Source organism: Poecile atricapillus, chromosome 9 (assembly GCF_030490865.1).
Source record: "Poecile atricapillus isolate bPoeAtr1 chromosome 9, bPoeAtr1.hap1, whole genome shotgun sequence".
Classification (NCBI taxonomy): Eukaryota; Metazoa; Chordata; class Aves; order Passeriformes; family Paridae; genus Poecile; species Poecile atricapillus.
The window spans coordinates 6,766,127-6,789,675 of record NC_081257.1 but is presented as its reverse complement, the minus strand read 5'-3'; the positions used below and the strand labels follow the sequence as shown (position 1 = coordinate 6,789,675).

Sequence of the window (23,549 nt, the reverse complement as noted above, 5' to 3'; positions counted from 1 at the left end):
CTCTCTATCAGGTGTAATTGCTCTGGTTTTTATGATATGTTCAGGCTGGGTTCTAAAAATGTTTGTCAGGAAAGAGCTATTTATGCTTTGTTATTTTTAAACTGTAGTGCCTAGCTCTGAAGAGATTTTGTTGTGGTTAGACTTTTTCAGAAAGTCAAAATAAACCAAATAAACCAGTTTGGTTAGGTTTCAAAAATAGAATACACGTGTAAATCAAAGTGCTGTATTTATTGTCTCTGCAGTAGGAATGACTGTTCAAATAAGCATAAATTATAGCCTAGATTTTTTAGATTTAGATTTTTCAATTTAGATTTTAGATTAAAAAAATGTATTAAAATTTAAAATTATTAAATTTAAAAAATCTGTCCTCTTTTTGGAGCTCAAATAACGCTTAAGATGGAGTTTTTATTCCCTGTGCAGGTGGCACTCATCAGTTCAGCATCTCCACATTAAATTAATGAAACAATATTCTAAAATTATTTTCATACTTTGATATTCTCAGTATCCAGTGCTATCCCAACTGACCTGGTGCATTTATCTTGTGCTTTTTGAATCATTTATCTTTGTGCTCTCCTATGTTCTGAAAGGAGATTTACCCACACTCTCAATCCTTTCCAAAATTATTTGGAAATTAACTGCTCTTCCTTCAACACATTTCCAGCTCTGGGGGTAAACCAGTTCCAGTCACCTGATAAAATACATCTGTACCTGTCAGACACAACAGAGAGCACTCTGAAGCCACGTGGCTTTAGGGATATTTTCTATTTGCTTTTTCTCAGTTGATCTGTACAAACAAATGGGCACCAAGGTGTGGAACAGCAAAGGACTCAGAGGATTGGCTGGGTGATGGGGGAGAATTGTCTCTGAGCAGGTCCTGCACTTGACAGCTCAGGTTTCAAAGCTCTCAGCAGCATTCTTGCACGTCACAGCTTCTTGTCACACCAGGAGAAAGTTCAATCTTGGGCATAAGCGCTGCAAATGAGAATCTAAAATTCAGGAAAGCCACTGAGCTCAGCCTGTCTGGAGAAGAGTCTGAGAGAACTGGCTGGGGGAGTGCAGTGCCTTGAATTTTCCTAGGAGCAAATTGCATTGCACTGAAATTGGAGAGGCAGCAATGCTCTGCTGCACTGCACAGAACCAGGCCAGGGACACTGGAGAGCTGCAGTGCCATAAATGACAGCACTGCAAACTGCTGCCCAGTTCATTGCAAATTCTAAGAATCTTTTGTGTAAGATTATCAGTAAGGAAGGGATAATATAATTTTATTTTTTCAGCAGGAGATTGTTGCTTACTGTTTATAGAGCTGCGCTTTCCGAATAATTTAATTACTGCAAGGCTCAATGAAAAGCTGTTTCAATTTATAGTCTGAAGTTTTCCCACACAAACTAGTATTGAAAATCTACATAATTGATATTTTCATCCAACATATTTATTGTTAATTTTATAGAAAGACACCCAATAACCACGTAACTATGGACACCTAATAGATTACAGTTGAGAGATTATCATATGATAGAGAGAGATTTGGCTCCCAAGATTTGGCTGGGCAGGGTGAGAAAGGCATGCACTGCAACCAGCCCAACAGCAACCGCCTCTGGCTGGATATGGATAAAGTGAAAATCTGACAATTTATTCAGGACAAAACAACAAAAATAATGGTTTTCATTCCAGCAAAACAAATTTACTGCTCTGTTAACAGCTTCATATATAAGGTGTCCTGTTGTAAGGTAATTTATGCAATTTAAATCCTCAATGCATAAAAAACCCAAACTAAAAATTGTATTTCCACCCCTTTGAGCACTTTAGTGACACAGGGAAATAATAAAGCCTTTCAGCTGGATGATAAAATATAAATAGTTTATGCATCATCATACAAATAAGAGATGCCTTACTTGGCTTCTTTTTTAGGTTACTAATGCTTGATTTGCTCAAGGCCACTTTCTTCATGGTCTGTGTATGCTGGACTTCTTTGTATCTGACTCGACTTAAATTTTTTCCTAAGCAATGATGTCTTACTCAAAAAAACAAAACTTTTGCAGGAGTAAGAGGATAATTTGTAGCATAATCAAACCTTGCAGCAGGACAATGCTTTGACTGTGGCTGGATAAAATGGCAAAGTTTGTCTACAGCAATCCTTGGCTCGAGGAGGGGAGGAGGAAGATTTGATACCCGAAATTCCATAATAAAATGTTTATATGCATTTCTTCTTTTTCCCAGCCAGCATTCCTCTCCTAATTCTTGCTGCTCATTCTTCTGAGGCTTAGAGGTATTGAGGATACAATTAAGGTTATACCACTTCAAACATTTGATATTTTTGGAGAACCCCCAAGTAAAGACTGGGAACACAGGAATATTGCACATAGCAAATGGAATCACCACAAATAAGGACAGGTTCCACTTTTCCATGTTCCTTTCCAGCAGTCAGTGTGAAAACTCTTCTGAAAGATGGGGATCATCCCTCTCATTTTGGACTGTGAGGAAGCTGAGGTGCACGAAGCTGAGATGGCTTTGCCTGTGTGACAAAAGGCACTGGAGGGAAGGGAATTAACCCCCAGGCAGATGGGCCTCACACCTCAGGATAATATAACCGGGCTGTCACATCCCAATGGTTTTTCATTCTCCTTCTAATCACTCCCCAGGCTGCTTTTTATACAGGTAGGAAACTCTCCAGATGGTGAAAATGTAAGATTTGATTATATACCTGGACAAATGAAAGTCTAATACCTGGACATTTACACTTTAAACATCTCACCACAAACAGAAACCAGATCAACCTGGGGAAGAATGCTGATAATTTTCAGTTTATTTTAGAAAGTCTGTTCAGTTTTTGTTTCCCTTCTACTTCAGTGCTGTAATGTTGCAGTTTCCCTGTTTGTTTTTCTGTTTCTTTCTTGCAATTTTTGTCTTTCTTTGCTTTCCTCCAGATCTGTGTTTATTTGCTCCATGACTACACTCCTTCACCGTTGTAGTCTTCTTTTAAAAGAAGTTTAAAACTTTATGAAAGGTCTTCGTCAAAACCTTCTCTTCTTGAGGTGGTTTTCCCTCCTTTGCCTCTCTTTTCAAGCTCCTCATTGTGTTTATATATTATATTACAGTATTTTAAGATCCTTTTGCATATTTTGCTAAAATCTGTACTACTCTACCGTATTACATGGACATGCTTAGTCTAAAGCTATGTGAATATTTATAGTACACACCGCTTTGAGTGTATTTTTGTATTTTTTTTTTCTCCTGGGCCAAGTTTTGCAGTCAGATACATAGATATGAATCCTGTTGAAGCTGTATCTTGATAAATAAACTGTATCTGTGAATCATGGGACTTCTTCAGTTGAAATGTGACATTGAGAAGTTACTCTGTAAGAATTTGAAAATAATGATTTAAATTTTAAATTTTGCCCTCAGTGGATACCACCCTGGTCTGGATTTTTCTGGTAGGTCTGCACCCATGGAGATGGGGAAAATTAGAGAGTAAGGTCTTTTCTTAATAGGTGGAATCTCAGTGTGGTTTGTCTTGCAAAAGGGTGTTATAAAAGCTTAAAGATTTCTTTTAGCAATATCCTCGGAATTGAAGGCATTATTACACTGGAATCAGTGGTAACTTTCAGAATAGATGGGAATCACAGTATTTTAGAGACATGGGAACTTCTGTTTCAGCCTCCCAGAGCTCCTGGTTGCCATCCCCATTTCAATTCCCTATTACTTGGCAGCACACCTCTTCCTGGAAGGCACCAGGACCCAAGGATTCTCTTTGGATTTGGATTTTTTTCTTATTTGGTGCTTAGGAGAGGCAAACTCAACAGTGCTGCTTTTTCCTTGTCCTCGCTATGCCTCTCTGAGGTTAATGTGACGTTAGCTGAACTCGGGTTTTGGTTTATATCAGAAATTTCTTCCACAGTGAAATCCAAAATAAGGCTGGGAATTTTGCTGGAGGCTCTTTTTTAGAGTAACGCTTATTTAATTAACAATTAATGTAACTTGCATGACTGTGAATGCAAACGTGTAATGCTCTTTAAAAACAGCTCTAGAAGTGTTTTTCTTTGCAGTGGCTACCCTGAGAAGCTGTATTTTTGAGTGATAATTTATTTACTATTTTGACGCGCCGTTCTGTACGTTTCCAAAGCTGAAATAAGTGAGTTAACAATGAGCAGAGCCCTTTGGTATCCCTACTTTTCCATGGAGGCTGTGCTGAGCTACACAGGGATTGCTGCCTGACAGCTGGTCCCTGTCTCCTCCAGGAAAAGAGCTTGCACGCTATTTTTTTTTTTTTTTTATTTATTTCTCCCCAGATACCTTTCCCAGCAGCTCACACCCCACCCCTCAGCACGTACCGCCCCTTGGGAATCGCTGCCCGCTCCCTTCAGAGCCGGGCTTTGCTCTGCACAGGTAGGAGCGGGCTCGCTCTGCCCAGGTAAGGCAGGGCTGCCTTGCACAGCTCAGGGCTCTGCTCCGCCAGCGCGGCCCGAACGGTGCCGGTGTCCACAAACGGGGCAGATTAATTAACTGATTAATTGTCAAACTACTGAGGGACTCAGCCGAGACAGGGCTGCTGCGGGGTGGAGGGAGGCGGCGGGCTCTGGGAGCTGAGGGCGGGGGGTGCCTGTGAGGCGGCAGCGCTGCGGTTCCTGAGGGGAGCCGGCCCTGCCGCCCCGGCGGCGCCCGCTCCAGCCCCCGGCGCGGCGGCAGCGGTGATGCCGCACTCCCAGGCCGGGTCGCGGGCAGGGCTGGAGGCGCAGCGGCGGCGGGATCCCCTCGGGATCCCCTCCTTCCCTCCCTCCCTCCTCCCTCAGCCGAGCCCGCGGCGCCTCAGCCGCTCCCAAATGGCGGCGGGGCGGGGCGGGACGGCCGATCCACAGCTCGGCGCTCCCGCGCCAGGCGGGGAGGCGGGAGCGGCCGGGCAGACGGGCGCAGGGACGGCGTCGAACGCCGAGCGGGCGATGGGCGGGGATAAATGTCTGCCTGGGCGCGGGGCCGCCATTTTCTCTGAGGCGCGGAACGAGCGGCACCGGGCGGGACCGGGGCGCGGGAGACCCGCCGGGGGCCCGGAACACAGGTACGGGCGGCCGGGGAGCGCCAGAGGCGAGCGGGACAACTCTTCCCTATTTCCTCTCTTTGCAGCGCTCCGTTCAGCGCTGGCGCCGCTCCGAGCTCGGCCCCGGGCGCGCTGACCCGGCCGCCGCCTCGGCCGCTCGGCGGACACTGGGGAGAGGAGGAGAAGCTGGCGGCTTCGGGCCCGCGGAGCTTCGCTGCCGGATTGCCCGGGACGGGCCGGGGGGGTGGGTGCTGAGAGGGCCGGGGCGGGGCGAGGGTGCCCGAGGGTCGGGGGAGCGGGGCTGGGTCGTGGCCGCCGCCTGTCAGCACCAGCACGGAACCGCGCGGGTGGGCCCGCAGCGCCCGGGGTGAGCATCCCGCAGCCCTGGAGCCGTGCCCTGTGCAGGACAGTGAGAGCGGGCATCCCGCAGCCCTGGAGCCGTGCCCTGTGCAGGACAGTGAGAGCGGGCATCCCGCAGCCCTGGAGCCGTGCCCTGTGCAGGACAGTGAGAGCGGGCATCCCGCAGCCCTGGAGCCGTGCCCTGTGCAGGACAGTGAGAGCGGGCATCCCGCAGCCCTGGAGCCGTGCCCTGTGCAGGACAGTGAGAGCGGGCATCCTGCACAGCTGGAGCTGTGCCCTGTGCAGGACAGTGAGAGCGGGCATCCTGCACAGCTGGAGCTGTGCCCTGTGCAGGGATGATGAGCAGTGGGATGAGCATCCCGCATCCCTGGAGCTGTGCCCTTTGCAGGATAGTGAGAGCAGACATCCCGCATCCCTGGAGCTGTGCCCTTTGCAGGATAGTGAGAGCAGGCATCCCGCATCCCTGGAGCCGTGCCCTGTGCAGGGATGATGAGCAGTGGGATGAGCATCCCGCACAGCTGGAGCTGTGCCCTGCCCACAGCTGGCCCGGTCTCCTCGGGTTCCCGCTGTGATGCTGTAGCTTTTGTGTCTCCTGCGCTTCCAGCGAGGCTGTCTGACCCTCCTGTTCCTGTGATCCCTGGTCGGCTGAGCTGGGAGTAGAAAACGCCTTTAGGTCTGTCAGCATATCTGAATTCTTTCCGCTCGGGCTTTCTTCGATTTGAATTGCTTGCTTGCTTATTTTTTGTAACTTGAAATCCGTTAGACATTTGCAAGCAGGAGTAAGATTGTTTCAAGTCCTGATTATTTGCCAGCTGTTCAGCCTTTCCCTGTAGCAGTGGTGCTCCTGCAGAGCCCGGGCTCCAGCCCTGTCCTGCTTCCTGCCTCTTTTATCTCCAGCCTGACTGCACACACCAATAACCTGCTGTCCCACTGCTGTCCCTTGTTCATCTCGTCTGTGACAGGCCAAATGACTTGGGTAGAATTGTTTTGCTTCTTAGACTTGAGGTGGCATCCATAAATGCAGGGATTTTGGCTGGGCCAGTGAGACTGCAGGGCTGGTTGCAGTGGAATTGCTGCAGCACAGTTTATGTTCCAGCTGCAGGTTGTAGGTGTGCAGAACCAGAAGGATCTGCAGTGGTGTAAAACTCAGAATCTTTCCAAAACTGAAGCCAGCTTAAAATATCTGAAGATGTTTTGTATTTTAATGCTTCTGAAAAACTCAGCTCCAGCTATTGCCTGAAGGATCACTGCATTGTGCTAAGCTGGGATATCATTGGAATGGGCATGCTTATTCTTCAGGACGTGTCTGCAGTGTTAGTGCAGGAGAGACTGAGTTGATGAATGTGTGAGTTAATTCCAGGCAATTCACTTAAATCTCTTCTGGGGACACCCACTCAGAATGGAAGTGGCTTTAGTTTGGTTTGTCTAAATGAGAATTTTCTGCAGCAAACCCTAAGGCTGCAATTAATCATGAAAGGTGTAGGGATCTCTGTGTGTGCTCATGAAATGAATATGGTGACTGATTAATGAAGTAAGCAATGTAATCTTGGATTATTAAATCAGAAGTGAAGTAGCATCATTGGGTTGGGGCAGTGGTGCTTTCAGAGACCTGGAATATGTTTTTCATATGGTTTGTTGCGATTCTTAATATCTTCAGGACTGAACAACTTATTGTGCAACAGTGCTGATTAACCTGCTTTGAAGGAAAAGCTGGAAGTGGCAGCAAAAATACCTATTTTTTTTTTCCATTGAAGATCTAAACCTTAATTTTTTTCAGTTTAATTCCTTTTTCATTTTTTATTCTTAACCAACCATGCATTCTATGTTCAAATTACATATGAAGTCACTGCTGTCTCAGGGCCTGAACTTACTACATCTTATTAAAATAACTCATTTTCTAAGCCACAAACATGACCCATGGAAATCATTGGTCAGCATTTCTTGGTGCGCTACATCAGCAGTAATTTCTTCTGGGACATCTACTCCTCTCCTCCCCCCAGATTATTTATGTGGCTCTTTGTGCTGTTGGAAAACCAGGAGTTGAGAAGAAAACCAAGTTTTCCTTGTTGGAAAACATTAAATTCAGAGCTGTCGGTTTCCAAGCTCCTGTAGGAGATGGGAACCAAAAGCTGTTAGGCTGAATTACTTTATATAAAGGAGCCTTCAGTCAAGATTCAGTGCAGGAGTTGAATTGATATTCTGGATGCAGGATGTTCAAATTGTTTTTATATTGCTAATTAAGTTAGTAAAGCAAATGAGCTTGGACAGTTCAGTGCAGGTCGGTATTTGATTCTCTCTGTCCTTTCCTGTGCTGCCAGAGTCATTCCCTTTGTCACATCTCCAGCACCCCTCTGCTCCTGCTTTCCTTCAACACCCCCAGATGGTTTCCTCCTCCCCTTTCTGTGTTGTCACGGTGCTTGTCCTGCCTCCCTGGGCTGCCAGCTGGGCAGGAGGGAGAGATTTTCCTGGATTTGGGCTCCTCACTGGGGATGTGCTCCTGCTTGTCATGCCCTGGCTGATGGAGAGCAAGGAATTCCCCCATACTTTGGCTTCCTATTTCTATCTCCTGTGGGAATGTCCTGTTCTTTGTGCCTCTCCCTCACTTTAAAAATGAGAAATACCCAAGAATTGCTGGAGGAGAGGCAGGACAGTTGGGTGCTGAGATCACCTGCCCACCAATTGCCCAGGGAATGAGAATAAGGGATTTGTGCAGCTGCATTTTCAAAACTTTCATGGCAGTTCAGGAAACAAATTAATGTTTGGCCACTGTGTGCAAATGAATGATTGAAAAGGATGATTGTGTTGTAAGAAATAAATTCCTGGACCATCTTCTAAATTAGAAACACAGAAATCTAGACTGTATAATGAAAAATAGTATTTAGTGTTCTATTTATGATAAAACCATCAAATTGTGTAAGTTAAAGTGATCTTTGTTTGGGGAAGCAACAAAAGTCATGAAAACAAGATGAAAACTTGTGATTTACCAAATTTCAGGCACTCTGATTAAAGCAGGATCTCAGTAAGTTTCATATGAGTTTAATTTGTAAACAGATGTGTTTACATCTACATTGTACCGATTTTGATTGATTTTGTGTAATTGCTTATGCAACACCCTTTGGCATTTTCTGGTATGAAATATATCCACTGTGTATTGAATAAAGTTGTGGAAACATTTGGTCAACTCTACAAATTAATTGAAAGAGGAGTTGATGTAACAGTAGGGACTTGGCTAAAAATTGTAACTTTATGACAAATTAACAAGGTATTTTAGCAATGAGCATGCACTGGCTCATGGCTTTTGAGACGACATGAAGTAGATACAATTTATTCTGTGATGGTAACCCATGTTTAATGATGTTCTTATTTTTTTCTGAAAAGAAAGTCTCTTTTGGCCCAAGTTCTGTGAATAATTCTCCGAGCTCTGCTGGCTCTTGCTGCGTGTGCTGTTTTTTTGTAAACAACGCTTTTGCTTTGAAAAGCAGCTGGCGCACGTTTATTCCTTTAGTGACTTGAATATTGTGTTTGTACTATAAATGTCATCTGTTTTACACAAAGTTGATTTTATTGCAGCAGTGTGTACTGACCTTTTACAGTTTAATAGAATATGGTCATTCTGTGTACTGAAATGCTGCAGTGCACACAGCAGATGAGGATAAACAAAGTGCTGGAGTCACTTGTAAATGAGAAAAGCTAGGAATTAGAACTGATCATTAAGAAATAGCATGTTTACATAAGTATCCTATTGTCAGGCTTTTAAGTGATGCAGTCCACGTGATTGAGCTGTGTAAAACTCTGGATTTGTGTGGCACAGCAGGGTGGCCCTGGTTTATTTGCAGGTGCGGCGGCTCTGCCGTTTCTCCTGTGTTGCCCCAGACGCATCCTGGATGCAGCAGCACAGTGAAATCAGAGCCGTTCCACTTCAGGCGAAAGAGCTGCAGAATTGCCTTGCAAATCATCTGTGCATGTGGTGAGTGTGAAAGCGCCTGTGCCGTGTCTGCTGGGCTGTGTGCACATCTGCAGGTGGCACCTGTGGCTCCAGCTCCTGCCACCGAGCCCCCGTTCGTGTCGCTTTTCCTCCAGATGCTGCCTCTCCATTGCTGGGTGCTGCTGTTTCCCCTCGCTGCTCCACCTTTGTTGGACTCTCGCTTTGTACCTGCCGTGGGTTTGCCCCTCGGAGCAGCTGACAAAGGGCGTTAATTGCCGGGGCATTCCGATGGACAGACGTAGTCTCGGGACAGCACTTGAGCCGTGCGTGTATTTTTAGTTCACAGGCAGAGGGAGGTTGCTTCTCTGACTCGCAGCTGGGTGTGGCGTGGGGTTAACCAGTTTAATTAAACTGGCTCAGAGGTTCAGGCTTTGAGAAATGGCTCTGAGCCCCTGTTAGAGTCTTCTGTTACATGAATTTTTTCACCGTAGAACCAAGGTGGAGTTGTGAAAGTGAGGATTTTTGGAACGCCGAGCTGAGAGATTACCAAGAGGGAGATGCAGGATAGTGCAGAACAAGAAAGATGTCTCTAATGCTTTTGTAGGGGAAAATATTTCAGGTATATATTGAAAGATTTTAACATATGACCAATTTTCCTTTTTCTGTAATGTTTTTCAGTTTGCTTCCAGTGTATGTCTATGTCAGCTCTGCCAGTAATTTGTGCTGGCTTTTGCATATTCCTCTTTCTCAGCCATTTGAGAGTGTTAGCTTTCAGTATTTTATAGTGGTTTTTCAGTCTATTAGCACACCACAAAAGGCACTGCTCTCTTTACTCACTTGCTACTTGTGGCAGAGATGACTAAATTATTCTGTTTTCTTCATTCAGATTTTCTTTGTGTATAAGAAAAATGAGATTTTACTAAAGAATTTTTTTGGTGAAACTGAAGGATAGTGGTGAGGCAGGTGAAGACGTGTATACTCCCCTTTGTTTGCATGGAGTTGTTGCAGAAATGAAAGAACACAGACAGACAATCCTGCAGAGCAGATGTAGGGGGGACCATTAGACTGAAAGTGTTGCTGGGAAGAAAAAAATGCTGGTTAATCATACTTTAATTTTTTTAAAATTCCTAATTTATTGCTACCCAGAAAATACTATTTATAGTGTTTCCAAATCATTACCATAGAAAGTACACTATTAAAAGTTTCTTGTAAAAGAGAAAGTAAAGTGGATTTTAATTCCACTTAATGTGGAAGCAAGAGTGCCTGTAATTAGCTCTGCAACTTTCACTTGGAAAGGTGTATTTTGATACATGGGAACTTGGGGTTGTTTAAACTTCACTTTAGAAACTTCGTTTAAGGTTTCTCTGAAAAGTGCTCTTAATTGTGGCACAGGATGTGACTCCACCTTCACAGTCAAGAAGACCTTTTTTTCCAATTCCTGAAGTTCAGAATTTATCTAGTAATTGTTAATTCCAAGACTACTGTTGGGTTAGTATTTTCCTTATTTTGATGATTTCTGATAGAAATTGAATTCCTTCAGATCTAATTAATTGCATAACTCTGTTAAAATATTTTTGCATTTATTGTGTATTTCTGTTGTAATTCGATGTGTTCGGGGTTTTTCTTTTTTGGTGAAACTTGTGTTACAAAATTCATGGATTAAAAGCTTGGCAAAAGTGTCTAAACTCTTCACTCTTGAATTTGCATAATGATGCTTAGTTTTTAAAATAAACACACAGTACTGGGGCTACTGTGTGCAAATACCAAATATCTCTGATTATTGCAGGACTTGCAGGTTTAAGGAGAGGTAAATATGTTGATGATCAATCAGCTTTTCTTAGATTGAGGCAGAAAAGTGTGAGAGCACCTGTGCCAGCTCAGTGACTCCCTGCTTTCCCAAGCTTTCTTTTCCCTCCCCATCTGCCTCCAATAACTTTGGGAAGCTGTGTCCAATCAATCCCAGTCTGGAGGATGAGCAGGCAGGAACCTGTTTGTGGTGTTGAGATGGGAGGGTGCAGGTTTCCCTGGTGCCTAATTAGAAAGCTAAGCACTTTTGGTCACCTGCAAGTCAAGCTGCTGGCTATGGAGCAGAGTCTCTTCTGGTGAAACAACATTTCTGCCTTTGTTTGAGCACTGGGCTCACAGTTTGAATGCTCAGGCTGGGATGGTTGTTATCTTTATGTGGAAACGTGGGAAAAAAACTCATTTAGAGTTCAGTGCTGGGGAGGGGTTGTTGCAGGCTGGTTGGCCTGCAGAAATGGATAAAAGGAGTTCTTTAGAGGATGGGTCGTGTGGTTGGAAGAGAATGGAGTAAATTAAGGAGCTTCCAGTGTGCTGAAGCCAAAAGGAGCAATAAAGTGTATAACCCTCTAATTTTATGCTGACATTTGACAAGAAATGTGCTGAATTCTGAGTGACATCATCCCTCTGCTGAACGCTTTGGAGCAGGTAGAAAGCTTACACAGGCAATAACAGTGCTGCAGCAGAGGTCAGAGTGATGCAGGGGATTGATTTCAGCTCAGAAACAGGGCAGAGCTTACTCTTGGATTTCTCCAGCCTTTTAAGCTGCCTGTGTAACTTGCTCACTGGCAATCGTGAGGTTATAAAAAGAGAGCCAGCTGATGTTGCAATGTAAGCACTGCCCCTGTAGTGGAAAGACTGTCCTTTGGCATGTTCACTGCTGCTATTTTTACCTATTCCAGTAAGATCTGCCCTTGTGATGTTGAATTACAGGACAGTACCTGGAATAATTTTCTGTTACAAAGTGCTGTATGCACTGAAGAAAACTTTCAATAAAATTGGGCAGATTGACACTAGAAGTGTCTTACACTGAAAAATATTTTTTCTTGTCAGCACAAATAATACTGTAGCTGTGACTACAAGAGATTGTTTCACTTGTGTTTGCATGTTTTATGTCTGGCAGAGTTTGTCTTTTTTTAAATTCTGGGTTCCTTTGTATATTGATTATTGTGTCTTTCTCAGTTTCTCATGTGGAGACTTTAAATAGGCAATGTGAGTTTTAAAGATGGGGATTAATAGTGTAGCCCAGGAATAAGTGGAGTATGAGGTTTTGTCCTAATTTCTAAAAGGCTGGGCTGATGTTGGCTAAATTTTATTTTATATTCTTGCAGACTGCTGGAAATTAATATTTTTTCTGGGAGTAAATTATCAGCACTGCCAGTGACAAAATGCTGTATCTACCCAAATATTTGTAGTGGAAACTGGAGCAAACAGCAAGAGTGCCCTAACAGTGAGATGGGGGGGTTCAGTGGCACAAGTGGCACATCACATAGAGATGTGTGACTGCTGAAATATCTGACATTTGTGATTACCGTATCTCAGACACAAGGTGTAGTTTCTAAAACCATCAACATCTCTAGAAAACATCTCAGAAGTGATTGACAGCACTGAACCCCAAACCTCAAGCTTTTGTCCTGGCTCTTTGTGCTTTTAGGAGTAGATTTGGGGCAGAATCTTTCCAAAGCAATGGTTTGACACTTGAAGTGTGATGAATTTGTGTGAATTCAGTGTTCCCATTACAGGCCCTTGCTGGCCTTGCTCCTTCTCCTACTCCTCAGAGCAGCTCAGGTGGAAATCCTGCAAGGAGGAAACTTCCTCCAGGACACAGGGATTTTATTCTCCCTCTGCTCTGCCATTGTCTTAGGTGAACAATTCTAGTCAGGTTCAATTGAATCTCACATCTGCAGTAACAGCTGGGCTTTTTGGCAACTCTTTTATTTCTTAAACTCTCATTGTTGACAGTTCTGTTAGCAGATGTTCCTACTGATTTTTTTGTTGTCTCTTTATCTGTCAAGAAAAATAAGTAATTTTTCCTTCCTTACACTATTGCTTTGGTGGCAGATAGAAATACTGCACCTGCTTCTCAAGCTGAAACACTTGTTTTATGCTGTGCTGTCTCTTCTTGATTTATGCATGAGATTTCTTTTTTTTCTTGCTGATTTTACTGTAAAAATGCTTTGGGTTTTCGTTCTGTAAATGAAATTTCCTCATCAGTTTTCTCTCCTTATTTTTTTTCATTATCCATCTCAGTGACTCATTGTTATCTCTTGTATTTGGTTAACTAAAGATCTCACCTTTTCTTCTGGTGTGAGAAAACCAGAATTCCTTCCTTCTCCCCAGTCTTCCAGCTTATCTTTTTCCATGATGGAAAGCATATTTACAGTATTTTATATGCCACATTCCTTAATGTTTGTTGGAGACAGGTGTGCTAGGTGTAAGCAGGATAAATTCACAGTTCAGACTATCAGTACATTTTACTTTTAAGATGACTGAAAATGGCTCAAGGTGGAGGTCCCAAAGCATTCATCTGGTTTCTTGTTAATCTTTCAGAGTTTGATGTCTTGGTAAAATCATTGCAGATTCTTTTTAGTTATTCATTTTAATTTTTTTCCCCATCTGCTCTGTCCAGAAGAGACGATACCTCTAACCAAAAGTGAGCTGGCAATATAAGATCTCTTCTTGATTTTCTTCCTTGTATTTCTTATAAAGACACGAGGAAGCTGAGGCTTCTTGGTCTGGAGACCAGGAGTGGAGCTGGAGTTTTGTGGGGGATGATCCCATCAAGATTTCTTTAGCTTCCCTAGGAATTCTTCCTCTTACAGTTGGTCCTTTTATTATGCAAGATACAGAGAGACTTCAGAGGTTTGGCTGCTTGTTGCTGTTTGTTTTGTCTCCAAGATTTGTCAACATTTGTGAGTCAGCAAGGCGTTTGCCTAAGTGAGGAACCGAGGTGTGCAAAGGGAGCATTCAAGTCCTGATTGATTTTTACTTCAGTGAGTTTTTAGCTGTAAAAGATTTTTCTGATGTTCTGGAATAAGAATGAGATGCTGTTGAGCCAGGTAACATTTGGTTGTCGTGCACTCTGTCTCCTTACACTGAAATGCTGCAAAAAATAATGAAAGGCTGGAAGACCCTGAAAACTCTGAAAGTAGAAGGATGATAATTTATCATTCATGTATTTTTTTTGTTACTTATTTGGTATGTAGTGCATGTATATATTTGTCTATAAAAATGTAAATATCTTCTGTTTTTTTGTCTTCCGCAGATGATGTGCTTCATCCCTTTGTCATAGGACTTCATTTGCTGAAAGAAAAACTAAAGGTATAAATATAAATCACTTGTTATCTTTCCCTTCCTCCTTCTCCTGCCCCATTCTTTCTTTGGAGATGCCTGGACCTTTCCTTCAGGAAGGGAAACTCAGCTCAGCCCAGCTCTGTACTTGTATTCTTGCACTGCTGCTAAAATTCACTTTCTGTTTTTTGAAAAATGCCACCAAATCAATACGGAGCTACAGTTGTTACAGGATTTGCTTTATCAGAAATGTGTATTTAACTTAAGCTCTTACTTGAGTCAGTCTCCCTGGGTATTTACTTTGCGGGGGAAAAGCCCTTCCTCAGTTTAGAACTTCAGCTCTTGATATTTGCCTGTCTTCTCCTAATAGCATTTGCCTTTCCTCACAACTGCAGGTCTGCTGGGAATAATCCAGACCTAATGTAAATTGTGTCTGTGACATTATCTTCAAACTCTATCTCTGAAACAAAAAGGCTGGTATGGCACATTGTTAAATAAATAAAAACCCACCCAAACCAGAACTGTAATTTCACGGGTGTATTTAATAAGATAATGTTAAAATGGAGCATAATTTCTTTGGAGGCTGTCAGGACAGTAAATGTTTGACATAGTCTTAAGTATTTTTTGTTGTATACAGTCTTAAATTTTCAAGTACATTCCGTTTCTATTTGCCATTTTATTCAGGTTTTTTTGCAAATACAAATGCATCCAAACCAAAAAAATGAAGTTGTTACAGCTGTCCAGGCATTGTGTTGTGGAAGGATATATCCAGCTATTCCCAGGTGCATTTTGTTATAAAATACAAGGGAGGGTCCTTTGTTTTATCTGCTCCAGAAGATCGCTCAAGGCCGTTTCCAAGCGCGGCTCGGTGCTCGTGTCCCTGTGCCCTGCCCTCTGCCCGTCTGGATGATGTTTCCAAGCTCTTGGAATCACGTTATTGACCTCCACGTGGCACTGCAGGCCTGGCACAGAGCCCAGATTTCATCAAATCAATTTATTGGCTGAAAGCTGCCCTGAGTGATAGCAGGGAACACCTGGCTCCGAGACAGGCTGGGGCAGTGCATCCTGTTGGGATGTACAGATAATTCAGCATTGCCTGGTGCTTTGCAGTACTGCTGAACAGCACCCTGCAGGCTCTCTGTACAGTGAGACATGAGCACAGCTCTCAGCAGCTTCTTCAGTAATCTTCAGGCTGTTTCTTCTCTCAAAGCTTGAGATCTGGGCTCTTCTCGGTGCTGCTGTGCTCAGTGTTGCTGCATTTCCTACACATGCCCGAGGGAGGACAGAACCAGGCATTCTTTGTGCTGAGGTTCTCAGTCACTTTTTTGTTTAATCCTTGAGAACTCGTGTGGGAAGGGCATTTGGTGGATTGCTGACATTTGAGTAACTTTTTTCATCTTTGCCTGTAAAGTGGATGAGTTCCAGACAACTGCAAACACAGTTTGGGGCTTTCAGACTGGGAACAATTGGAGCATGAACAAGTGCAGAATGCAAATAGGAGCATGGCTGGGAAGGTGCACTTGTTTGAGAGATTGGGGGGGAAAAAAAGACTTGTCCAGAGTGTTTTGACCATGAAAGACAAAACACTTATAGTCCCACTTCTGTCTGCAGTGGAAGGCCCATGTTGGAGAGATCTCTCTTTAAATCTCCCTTTGGAGGATTCTCCTGAGAAGAATTTAATGTTATGGTACAGAAACAAGAAGACTGAGTGACAGGACTGTCATATAATGTGATTCTGATACAGTCAGCTGTAAAAAGCAGTGTTCAGTGCTTTGCTTTTCTAGTAATGAGTTTGAGTTTACTGAATTAAAAAGGAGCGCATCTTAAAAATCACTTCAGCTTTAATAGTCTTCGTAATGTTAAGGGCACATTAGATAAAAAATTATGAAATACTGTACAAAAGAAAAGTGGAACTTTAATTCCATGGCAGAGTTGTGGTGCTTTGTAAGCAAAACTTGTACAAAATGTATGAGCCCTTTCCTTGCTTGCTTTTTCCTTTCCTGCTGTTTCAATAGCAATTCCATAAATTTGGTTGTGAATCTATATAAACTCTACAGCTGTAGGTAAATCCAATTTAAAAATACTCTGACTGATGAGAAGCACCTGCTGCATTTTTCTTTTTACCTGGGATTGGTTTTTTGCTTTGGGAAAGGCAAAGCTTTGGATTCTGTATCCCTCTTTTAGACACAGGGTGTTCAGTGCTCCTGTTTCTCTAATGTAAGAATTGTGGTTTTGTGGGGAAACTTTGAGCTCCACATTTGAATTTCATAGAAATACCAGGTGGAAGGAAATGGGTGACTGACATGGGAATGATCTGTTTGGAAAGGACAAACCAAACAGATCTTCTGGGAATTGGCTGGGAAAAGTAGCCTGGAGCTGTTACAGCCAACAGAGAGCAGGCACAGGGTGGCCAAAGGTGCAGATTGTTTTGGTGACAAATTCCTGCTAAGCAGAGCCCAAAGTACAGCCTGCTGCAGCCAGGGAGTCTGACTGGGTTTGTGCTTACCAGCCAGAGTTTGAATCTGACAGCAGCTTTTAAATACAAAAATATATTAGTCTTGCAAATGAGTAAATCTGAAAGCAGGTTGAGAGTTTGTATTGCTTATGTCCTTCTTAGTGTAGGGCCCACTTGTTGGAAAACCAGAGTTATTTGTTCCTGAAGGCTGAAGTAGTAACTAAAATCAGAATACTCTTGATAAATGAAGAAAAAGAGCAGAAAAGATACTTCCAAGATCAGAACAACAGAGGCAGAAACTGTATGTGTTTCAGTTGTTTTTTGTTCTGTTTTTTTTTTTTTTTCTGGAACTCTGACATTGCCTTCTGTTAATTTTTAATTTTTGTCAGTTGTCATAGGGAGGAGTTTGTTTTCTGGCATTGATCTCTTAAAATGAAGGACACCTGAAGGAAAAGCATCAACCTTGTAGATGTAAGAGGGATCTGCCTGAGTTGTTACACTGATCCAAACTCATGCCCTGCATTCATATTTCCATCAGTCACAGCTTTGTTTATTAATACAGGAATAGGTCCGTATTTATCCTCTACTGCTCTGAAAAGCTACTTATAAAAAAATACTGCTATAGATCACAACAGAGATTTGTCTGGTTTGAATTTCTGGTTTCTCCCTAGATAACTGGTCACCCAAGCAATATTAGATCAATTAATTACTGCATGGGAGAAGAAAAGGCTGCAGTTAAATGGATCATTCATCTTTTCGTGTCAGAGATGAAAACTTTGCTTCTAAGCTTCAAGCTTCTATTTACTGACAAAAGGGTTCAGTTTGAAATGGATTCTGGACTTTGTTCTGTGCTGTTCTTTGTAGGTGTATTCCAGGAAATACAAAATTCCATGAATTTGTGTGGATGAGAATGGCAGCACGTGTGTGTTGGCAAGGGGAAATGTTTTGATGTGTTTTTAAAAGCTTTGGGTGTTTGTTCCAAAAAAAAAAAAAAAAGAAAGGACAAAGTACCTAAACTCTGGAGTGAGAGTTCAGCTTTGTAACATGCGAACTTTCAGCCTAACTCAGTTCCAGTTTTGACATTCCTTAGGGTGGGAGACTGAAGTTTTTAACAGTTCAGATCAGCAATTTGTCCTGCTCACGTGAAAAGTCAGAGTAATTTCCAATACCTTTTGAACTGGAATGAGTGACATGAATGTATTGATTGTATATGAGTGACTGATCTCCAGGAATTTATTCCTGTCAGATGTGCACATTCCAGAGCTGTTCCATGCTTTTGGTTTAATACTTGTTCCAATGATTCGTTAGCAGAATCTGTAATGTGTGCAAAAAGCATTCATGAAAAGTGCAGTCTTGGTCACAGTGTGCAGAAGTCCTGGGGGACTTGTAGCAGTAAATGACATTATTTTTCTGCTTAGGCTGAATATTTAATATGAAGTCAATCAGTATCAGTTTCCCAGCAGTCCTGGATCTACAAGGGGACTGATGTACTTTAATATCTTAAAATATTCCTTGAATGCTGCTGTTGCAGTTTGTCAGTTGGAGAAAGGCTGTTTGAAGTCATTTTCATGAAAGTGATGACCTGCAGGAAGATTTAAAGAAAATTTTTAGAAATATTCATGAAAACATCCAGCTGGCAGTGGATTATTTGAGCATGGCATAAACATAAATCCAGTATCTGGTAATGATTATGTTTCAGAAATATGCTTGTAATTAATTTAAAGAGAGAAAAGCTAGTTTTTCTGGAAGAGACAAATCCAAGAAGACCATAGTTATGTAGGCATCCTTGTAAAATCTTTCCTCCTTTATTTTAAATTAAATTTCTCTTTAGAACAATGTTTCAAATATCTTTACATGGCAGTAAATTGCTGTGGATGTTGGGGGAGCTGGAGTAAATGAGTGTAGTGAGTAAAAATGCCTTTCTTCGATTATTGCTTGGAGCAAAATACCCAGAGGGAATAAAATCGCTGCCAGGGCCCAGGTTACAGGACACTGCAGGGTGGGCTGTGCTCTGCACATGAATTACCTGTTAAGGTGGACTCAAACTTGTGTCCAGAGATGTTCTCCTGGTTTGTTCTACTGTTCTGCTGGTTCAGGGCTCTCTGAAAGAGTCAGAAATGGGGTGTGGATGTGCAGTATTAGGTTGTGGCTTTGAATGTTACATTCTGTCAGATCCAAGCTCGTCAGTTAATTAATTCTCTTCTCTCATACCTGTGCATGCAGTGAGCTGCTGGAGTTCCAAGGGGATGGTTTTGTATGTAGTTATATAAATTTTAAGCCAGTTTTCTTTGCACTGGAGGGCAGGAGAAAGGTGTAAGTTATTCAGAAATCAGCTCCTAAGCAGCAGCTTTCCTGACTGTCTGTTCTTCCGTGATAATAATCTGGAATAAGGTTTGAGAATGAACGTGGCTGCCTGTGCCAGAATTTGAGCATTCTCAAACAGACAGTTCATGGCCCGGGTGAAGAGGTGTTTTTGAGGCCCTGGAACCTCTGGCATCCTCAGAGGGCTGTCTGAATAGCTGCGAGAGTCAGCAGCAGGACAGTTTGGGTTTCTCCAGCAAGCTGCACCTTTCCAGCTGCAAGCCCCTGTAGAGTGGATGCCAGAGCAGGTTTAGCAACTTTCCAGCAGGGATTCCCTGTCTCTCCCCAGGAGACTCTGAAGATCTGTTCAACTTCCCTTTCTTCCCCCCTGCCCCTCCACCCTAAGGCCACTTGGCAGGTTTTTGTCAGCTCCAGGCCAGGTCTGACCTCTGTTCTCATGTTTTCCCTTCAGTGCTGGCTCCTCCCTGAGTGCCCCAGTAGCACCCAGAGCCCTCAGGTTAGGGAGGAAGGAGGGCTAAAGGATGGTGTGTGGTACATCCATTTTCTAGGAAAAGAACTCTCAACATCAATGAGCAAACCCAGACTGCCAGGGACTCAATCCTCAGCCAAAAGAGATGGCAAAACCCCACTGATGGCAAGAGGGAGCAGGGCATTGCTGGAGGGGAGGACTGCAGCAGACATGCCCACTTCTGGGACTGTCCAGCACTTACTGAGGCAAAGATCCTGGGAGAGAAGGATGCAAATGCCTAATTAAAGATAGAACTGACGTTTTGGATCTACAGAAGGCTGATAGCAGTTGCTGTCTGTGTTTTTCTGTGTGTGCAACAACCTTAAAATACATTGCTGAGCTCTTCCCTGGTTGGCTGTGCTTCAGTGTGCAGCGTTTGGGAGAGAGAATACCCCAAGAACAGGGAAGTAACTTTTTGGCTATGAAGCTTATCTTTTGTCAAAATGCATGTTTGAATTCTTTGTCATTTCCTGCTTTCTCTGGAGTTTTTCAGGAAATGTTGGCAGTGTATCAAAATATTAAATATAAAGGCTGTAATGTTGGGGTTTTGTCAACTTATATCAGTGGGGACAGGGAGGTTCTGAAGGTTGTTCTGTTATTCCTTAGCTCAGCTCAGGAGAAAAATCAAGTTGAGCTCCTCTTTTTTTTTTTTCAGTCTCATCTGTTACCTGGAAAGGTGATACAAAGGAGTTTCCCTTAAGGGGAATAAGTTAAGAGAAGCTCTCTGGGTTTCATCTTTCCCCTCTTATCTTAACAGTTTATCACAGTTTTTATTGCTGCCATCTCAGTAGTAACTCTTTCAGCTACCATGTGCATTATATGGGTGTTGTAACTGAACATACCTTGTTTTTCACCTCTGCCTAGGTGCCTAGGAACTGTGAGATGTTGTAGGTGCTTATGTGTGGTGAGCTTGGTTGCATTCCTCAATTTTATCTCTCATTTTTCAGAATGTCTCAGTGTCTCCCTATTCCCTTTTTACATCAAATATAAAACTCTTGTCATTTATGTGCCACAGATTTTAAATAAAAATCCAAGTAGCTCAGTCCTGTTAGATGATTTGGCGTGGAGTTTAAATCTTAGTGACATTTAAATATTTTGAACCTTTGGACAACTGGACCTGCCCAGCTGATGGATTGAGGAATGGCAGGGATTGGCAGGAGGTCAGGTGAGGATATGTTGTCACTATGTACCTTGTCAGTGAAGGAAATATTCAGAAACTGACTAAAAGTTCCTTTGGAGGCTGAGGGTTCTGCTTCTCTGGGATTTGCATGTAAAGACTTCACCTAAACCAAACATTTCTCTGGAACTTTGTTGTTATATTTCCTTTCTGGCTGCTGATCAGACCTGGGTTTAGGTCTGGACCAAAGTTATTTACAAATCTGCTGTGGCTTTTCAGAGTTGTGCTGTGAAGGAAAACACTCTGAAATTCAGCTTATCCTTCTGGGCACCCCAGAATGGACACTTAACATTAGTGGAGATCTTTTTTTTTATCCAAGAATTCCATTGTTTTAGCTTTTCAACTGAAACAAACACTGTTGGCTTTTCTCTGACATAAACATGAGGAAATGTATTGGAGGGTTCAGATAATTTGCAGCAAAGGAGGTGCAGGACCACACATGAAATGAGACTTGAGCAGCTGCTGAGAAGTGGTCTGTCATGGAGTGTTGAGTGTTCTGAATTGGGTTGTTTGGTTTCAGTACACACTTTGATTTGCCTAATTTTGAATAAGATGTTTGAGTATAATTTGGAGTTCAAGCTTCATTGTAGTTGGGCTAGCTGGGGAAAATATCCAATGATACCTTTATCTTTGTCCCTGCATGTGCAGAAATGTGTGCTGGTTTGGAAGTGTGCAGGGGAGGGGGTTGTTGGTGTCCTTGCACTGGAAGATATTTGTAAAATCATAAAATGATTTGGGCTGGAAGGGACCTCAAAGCCCATCCAGTGCCACCCCTGCCATGGCAGGGACACCTCCCACTGTCCCAGGTGCTCCCAGCCCTGTCCAGCCTGGCCCTGGGCACTGCCAGGGATCCAGGGGCAGCCACAGCTGCTCTGGGCACCTGTGCCAGGGTCTCCCGCCCTCACAGGAAGCAATTTCTTCCCAATATCCCGTCTGAACCTATTCCCTGTCAGTTTGAAGCCATTCCCCCACGTCCTTTCACTTGTAAATAATCCCTCTCCATCTTTCTTGTTGGCTCCCTTCAGGTACTGGAGCATTTCAGTTGGGTCACCCTGGAACCTTCTATTTCCCAGGCTTGACAATTCCAGTTCTCCCAGGTTTTATTTATGCTGAAATATAACTGAGCATAGTGGGTGAGACATTTTTTTTGCTGTTTCACACTATGGTAGTAGTAAAAAAACTCCAAATAACCAAAGCCTCAAAATCAGTGATAAAAATACATTCTTTAATGAATTCTTTTTATTGTAATGCCTGTTGAGTCTTAACAGTCTGGGCTCATGCTTGTGTGGTATTTCTGGTTTACAGGACTGTAGTGCTGGTCTCCTACAGAGCTCTTGACTCTCGTGACTGGGGAGGGTCAGGTTGGATCTCAGGGAAAGGTTCCACCCCAGAGGGTGCTGGCACTGCCCAGGCTCCCCAGGGAATGGGCACGGCCCCGAGGCTGCCAGAGCTCCAGGAGCTCCCAGGGATGCCCTGGGTGGGATTGTTGGGGGCTCTGGGCAGGGCCAGGGGTTGGACTCATGATCTGTGTGGGTCCCTTCCAGTCCAGGATATTCTCTGATTGTGTTCTGGCTGCCTTTCTGAAAGCCCTTCAGACACTCAGTGTGTAGATGAACCTGATGCAGTGTTCCTGTGACCCTGAGGTGTGGTGGGAGGAGTCACACATCTGTTCCTTGTGCTCTGTTGGTGTGTGGGAAGTCAGATGCTTTCAGGAGTCAGCTGTGGGTGAGCTGCACCCTCACGTGTAGCTTGATCACATCACAAGGCAGTGCAGCTTCAGATGCTTCCAGAAGAGCCCGAGGTTTGTTGTGTCAGGAAGAGAAAGCACCACTTCAGAGCGAAGGACATGGCCATTGCCCTGACTCTCCCAATCTTCCTTAGGCCAGATCAATGGAGCACATCCAGGGAGCTTGGAAGACCATCAGCAATGGGTTTGGACTCAAGGATTCTGTCTTTGATGGCCCCAACTGCATCTCCCCAACCATTGTGCAGCAGTTTGGTTACCAGCGCCGTGCGTCCGACGATGGCAAAATCTCGGATACGTCCAAAACCAGCAACACCATCCGTGTTTTCCTGCCCAACAAACAGCGCACCGTGGTGAGTCTGTGCTGCTTTCAGCTCAGGAATACTGTCCTGTTCCCACTGCTGACACTGGGATGTGGGTCTGGCATGAGAAATGCCTGGCTTCAAAAGGGTCTTACTGTGATTAAGCAATGGTCAGCAGTTGGTTGGTTTCAGAGGATATATTTTATTGTAAACATACGCTTATCTGTATTTTGAGAGGCTGTATTGCTCTGCCTCAATGCTGTGAATTTTCTAATGCACAAGAGCATATTCCACATTAAAAGTCATTGTTGGCTGACCTAAACAATGGTGCCTGCATGACAGTTCTGTCATTTTCCTCCTTCACTTTTCCCCACAGTGAAGTCTGGGGGTTAAAACCGAAGTGAAACTTTTTGAGGGAACGCTTCTTTTCAGTTTCTTGGAGCTGAGTGTACCTAATGATAGTCTTACCCAAAGTTCCCTGAAATCTAAATTAAACCTTTTTCTGTACTTGAGGTAACTCAATTTGCCTGCATTTCTATTCCGTCTGTAGGCTGCTTACTTGTATAAAATTGTATTTCATAGAAACTCAGTCATTGTAAGAAACTGAGAAGTTATGAAATGGCTTCAGAATGTCCT

At 43.4% G+C, this 23,549-nt stretch overlaps 1 protein-coding gene across 6 annotated transcripts in view; it reads left to right on the top strand.

Moving 5' to 3' along the window:
• The window catches only part of RAF1 (Raf-1 proto-oncogene, serine/threonine kinase), a 62,325-nt gene that overhangs the window by 19,704 nt on the left and 19,072 nt on the right, over positions 1-23,549 (top strand). For 4 of the 6 annotated variants that reach the window (XM_058845367.1, XM_058845366.1, XM_058845365.1 and 1 more), the window contains exons 1-3: positions 4,899-5,050; positions 14,380-14,435; positions 22,749-22,964. In XM_058845367.1, coding sequence (XP_058701350.1) covers positions 22,758-22,964 — 207 coding nt within the window. In that variant the 5' untranslated portion in view covers positions 4,899-5,050; positions 14,380-14,435; positions 22,749-22,757. Of the gene's footprint in view, positions 1-4,898; positions 5,051-14,379; positions 14,436-22,748; positions 22,965-23,549 lie in introns of those variants that run through there. The other 2 variants (XM_058845363.1, XM_058845364.1) reach the window with 2 other exon arrangements.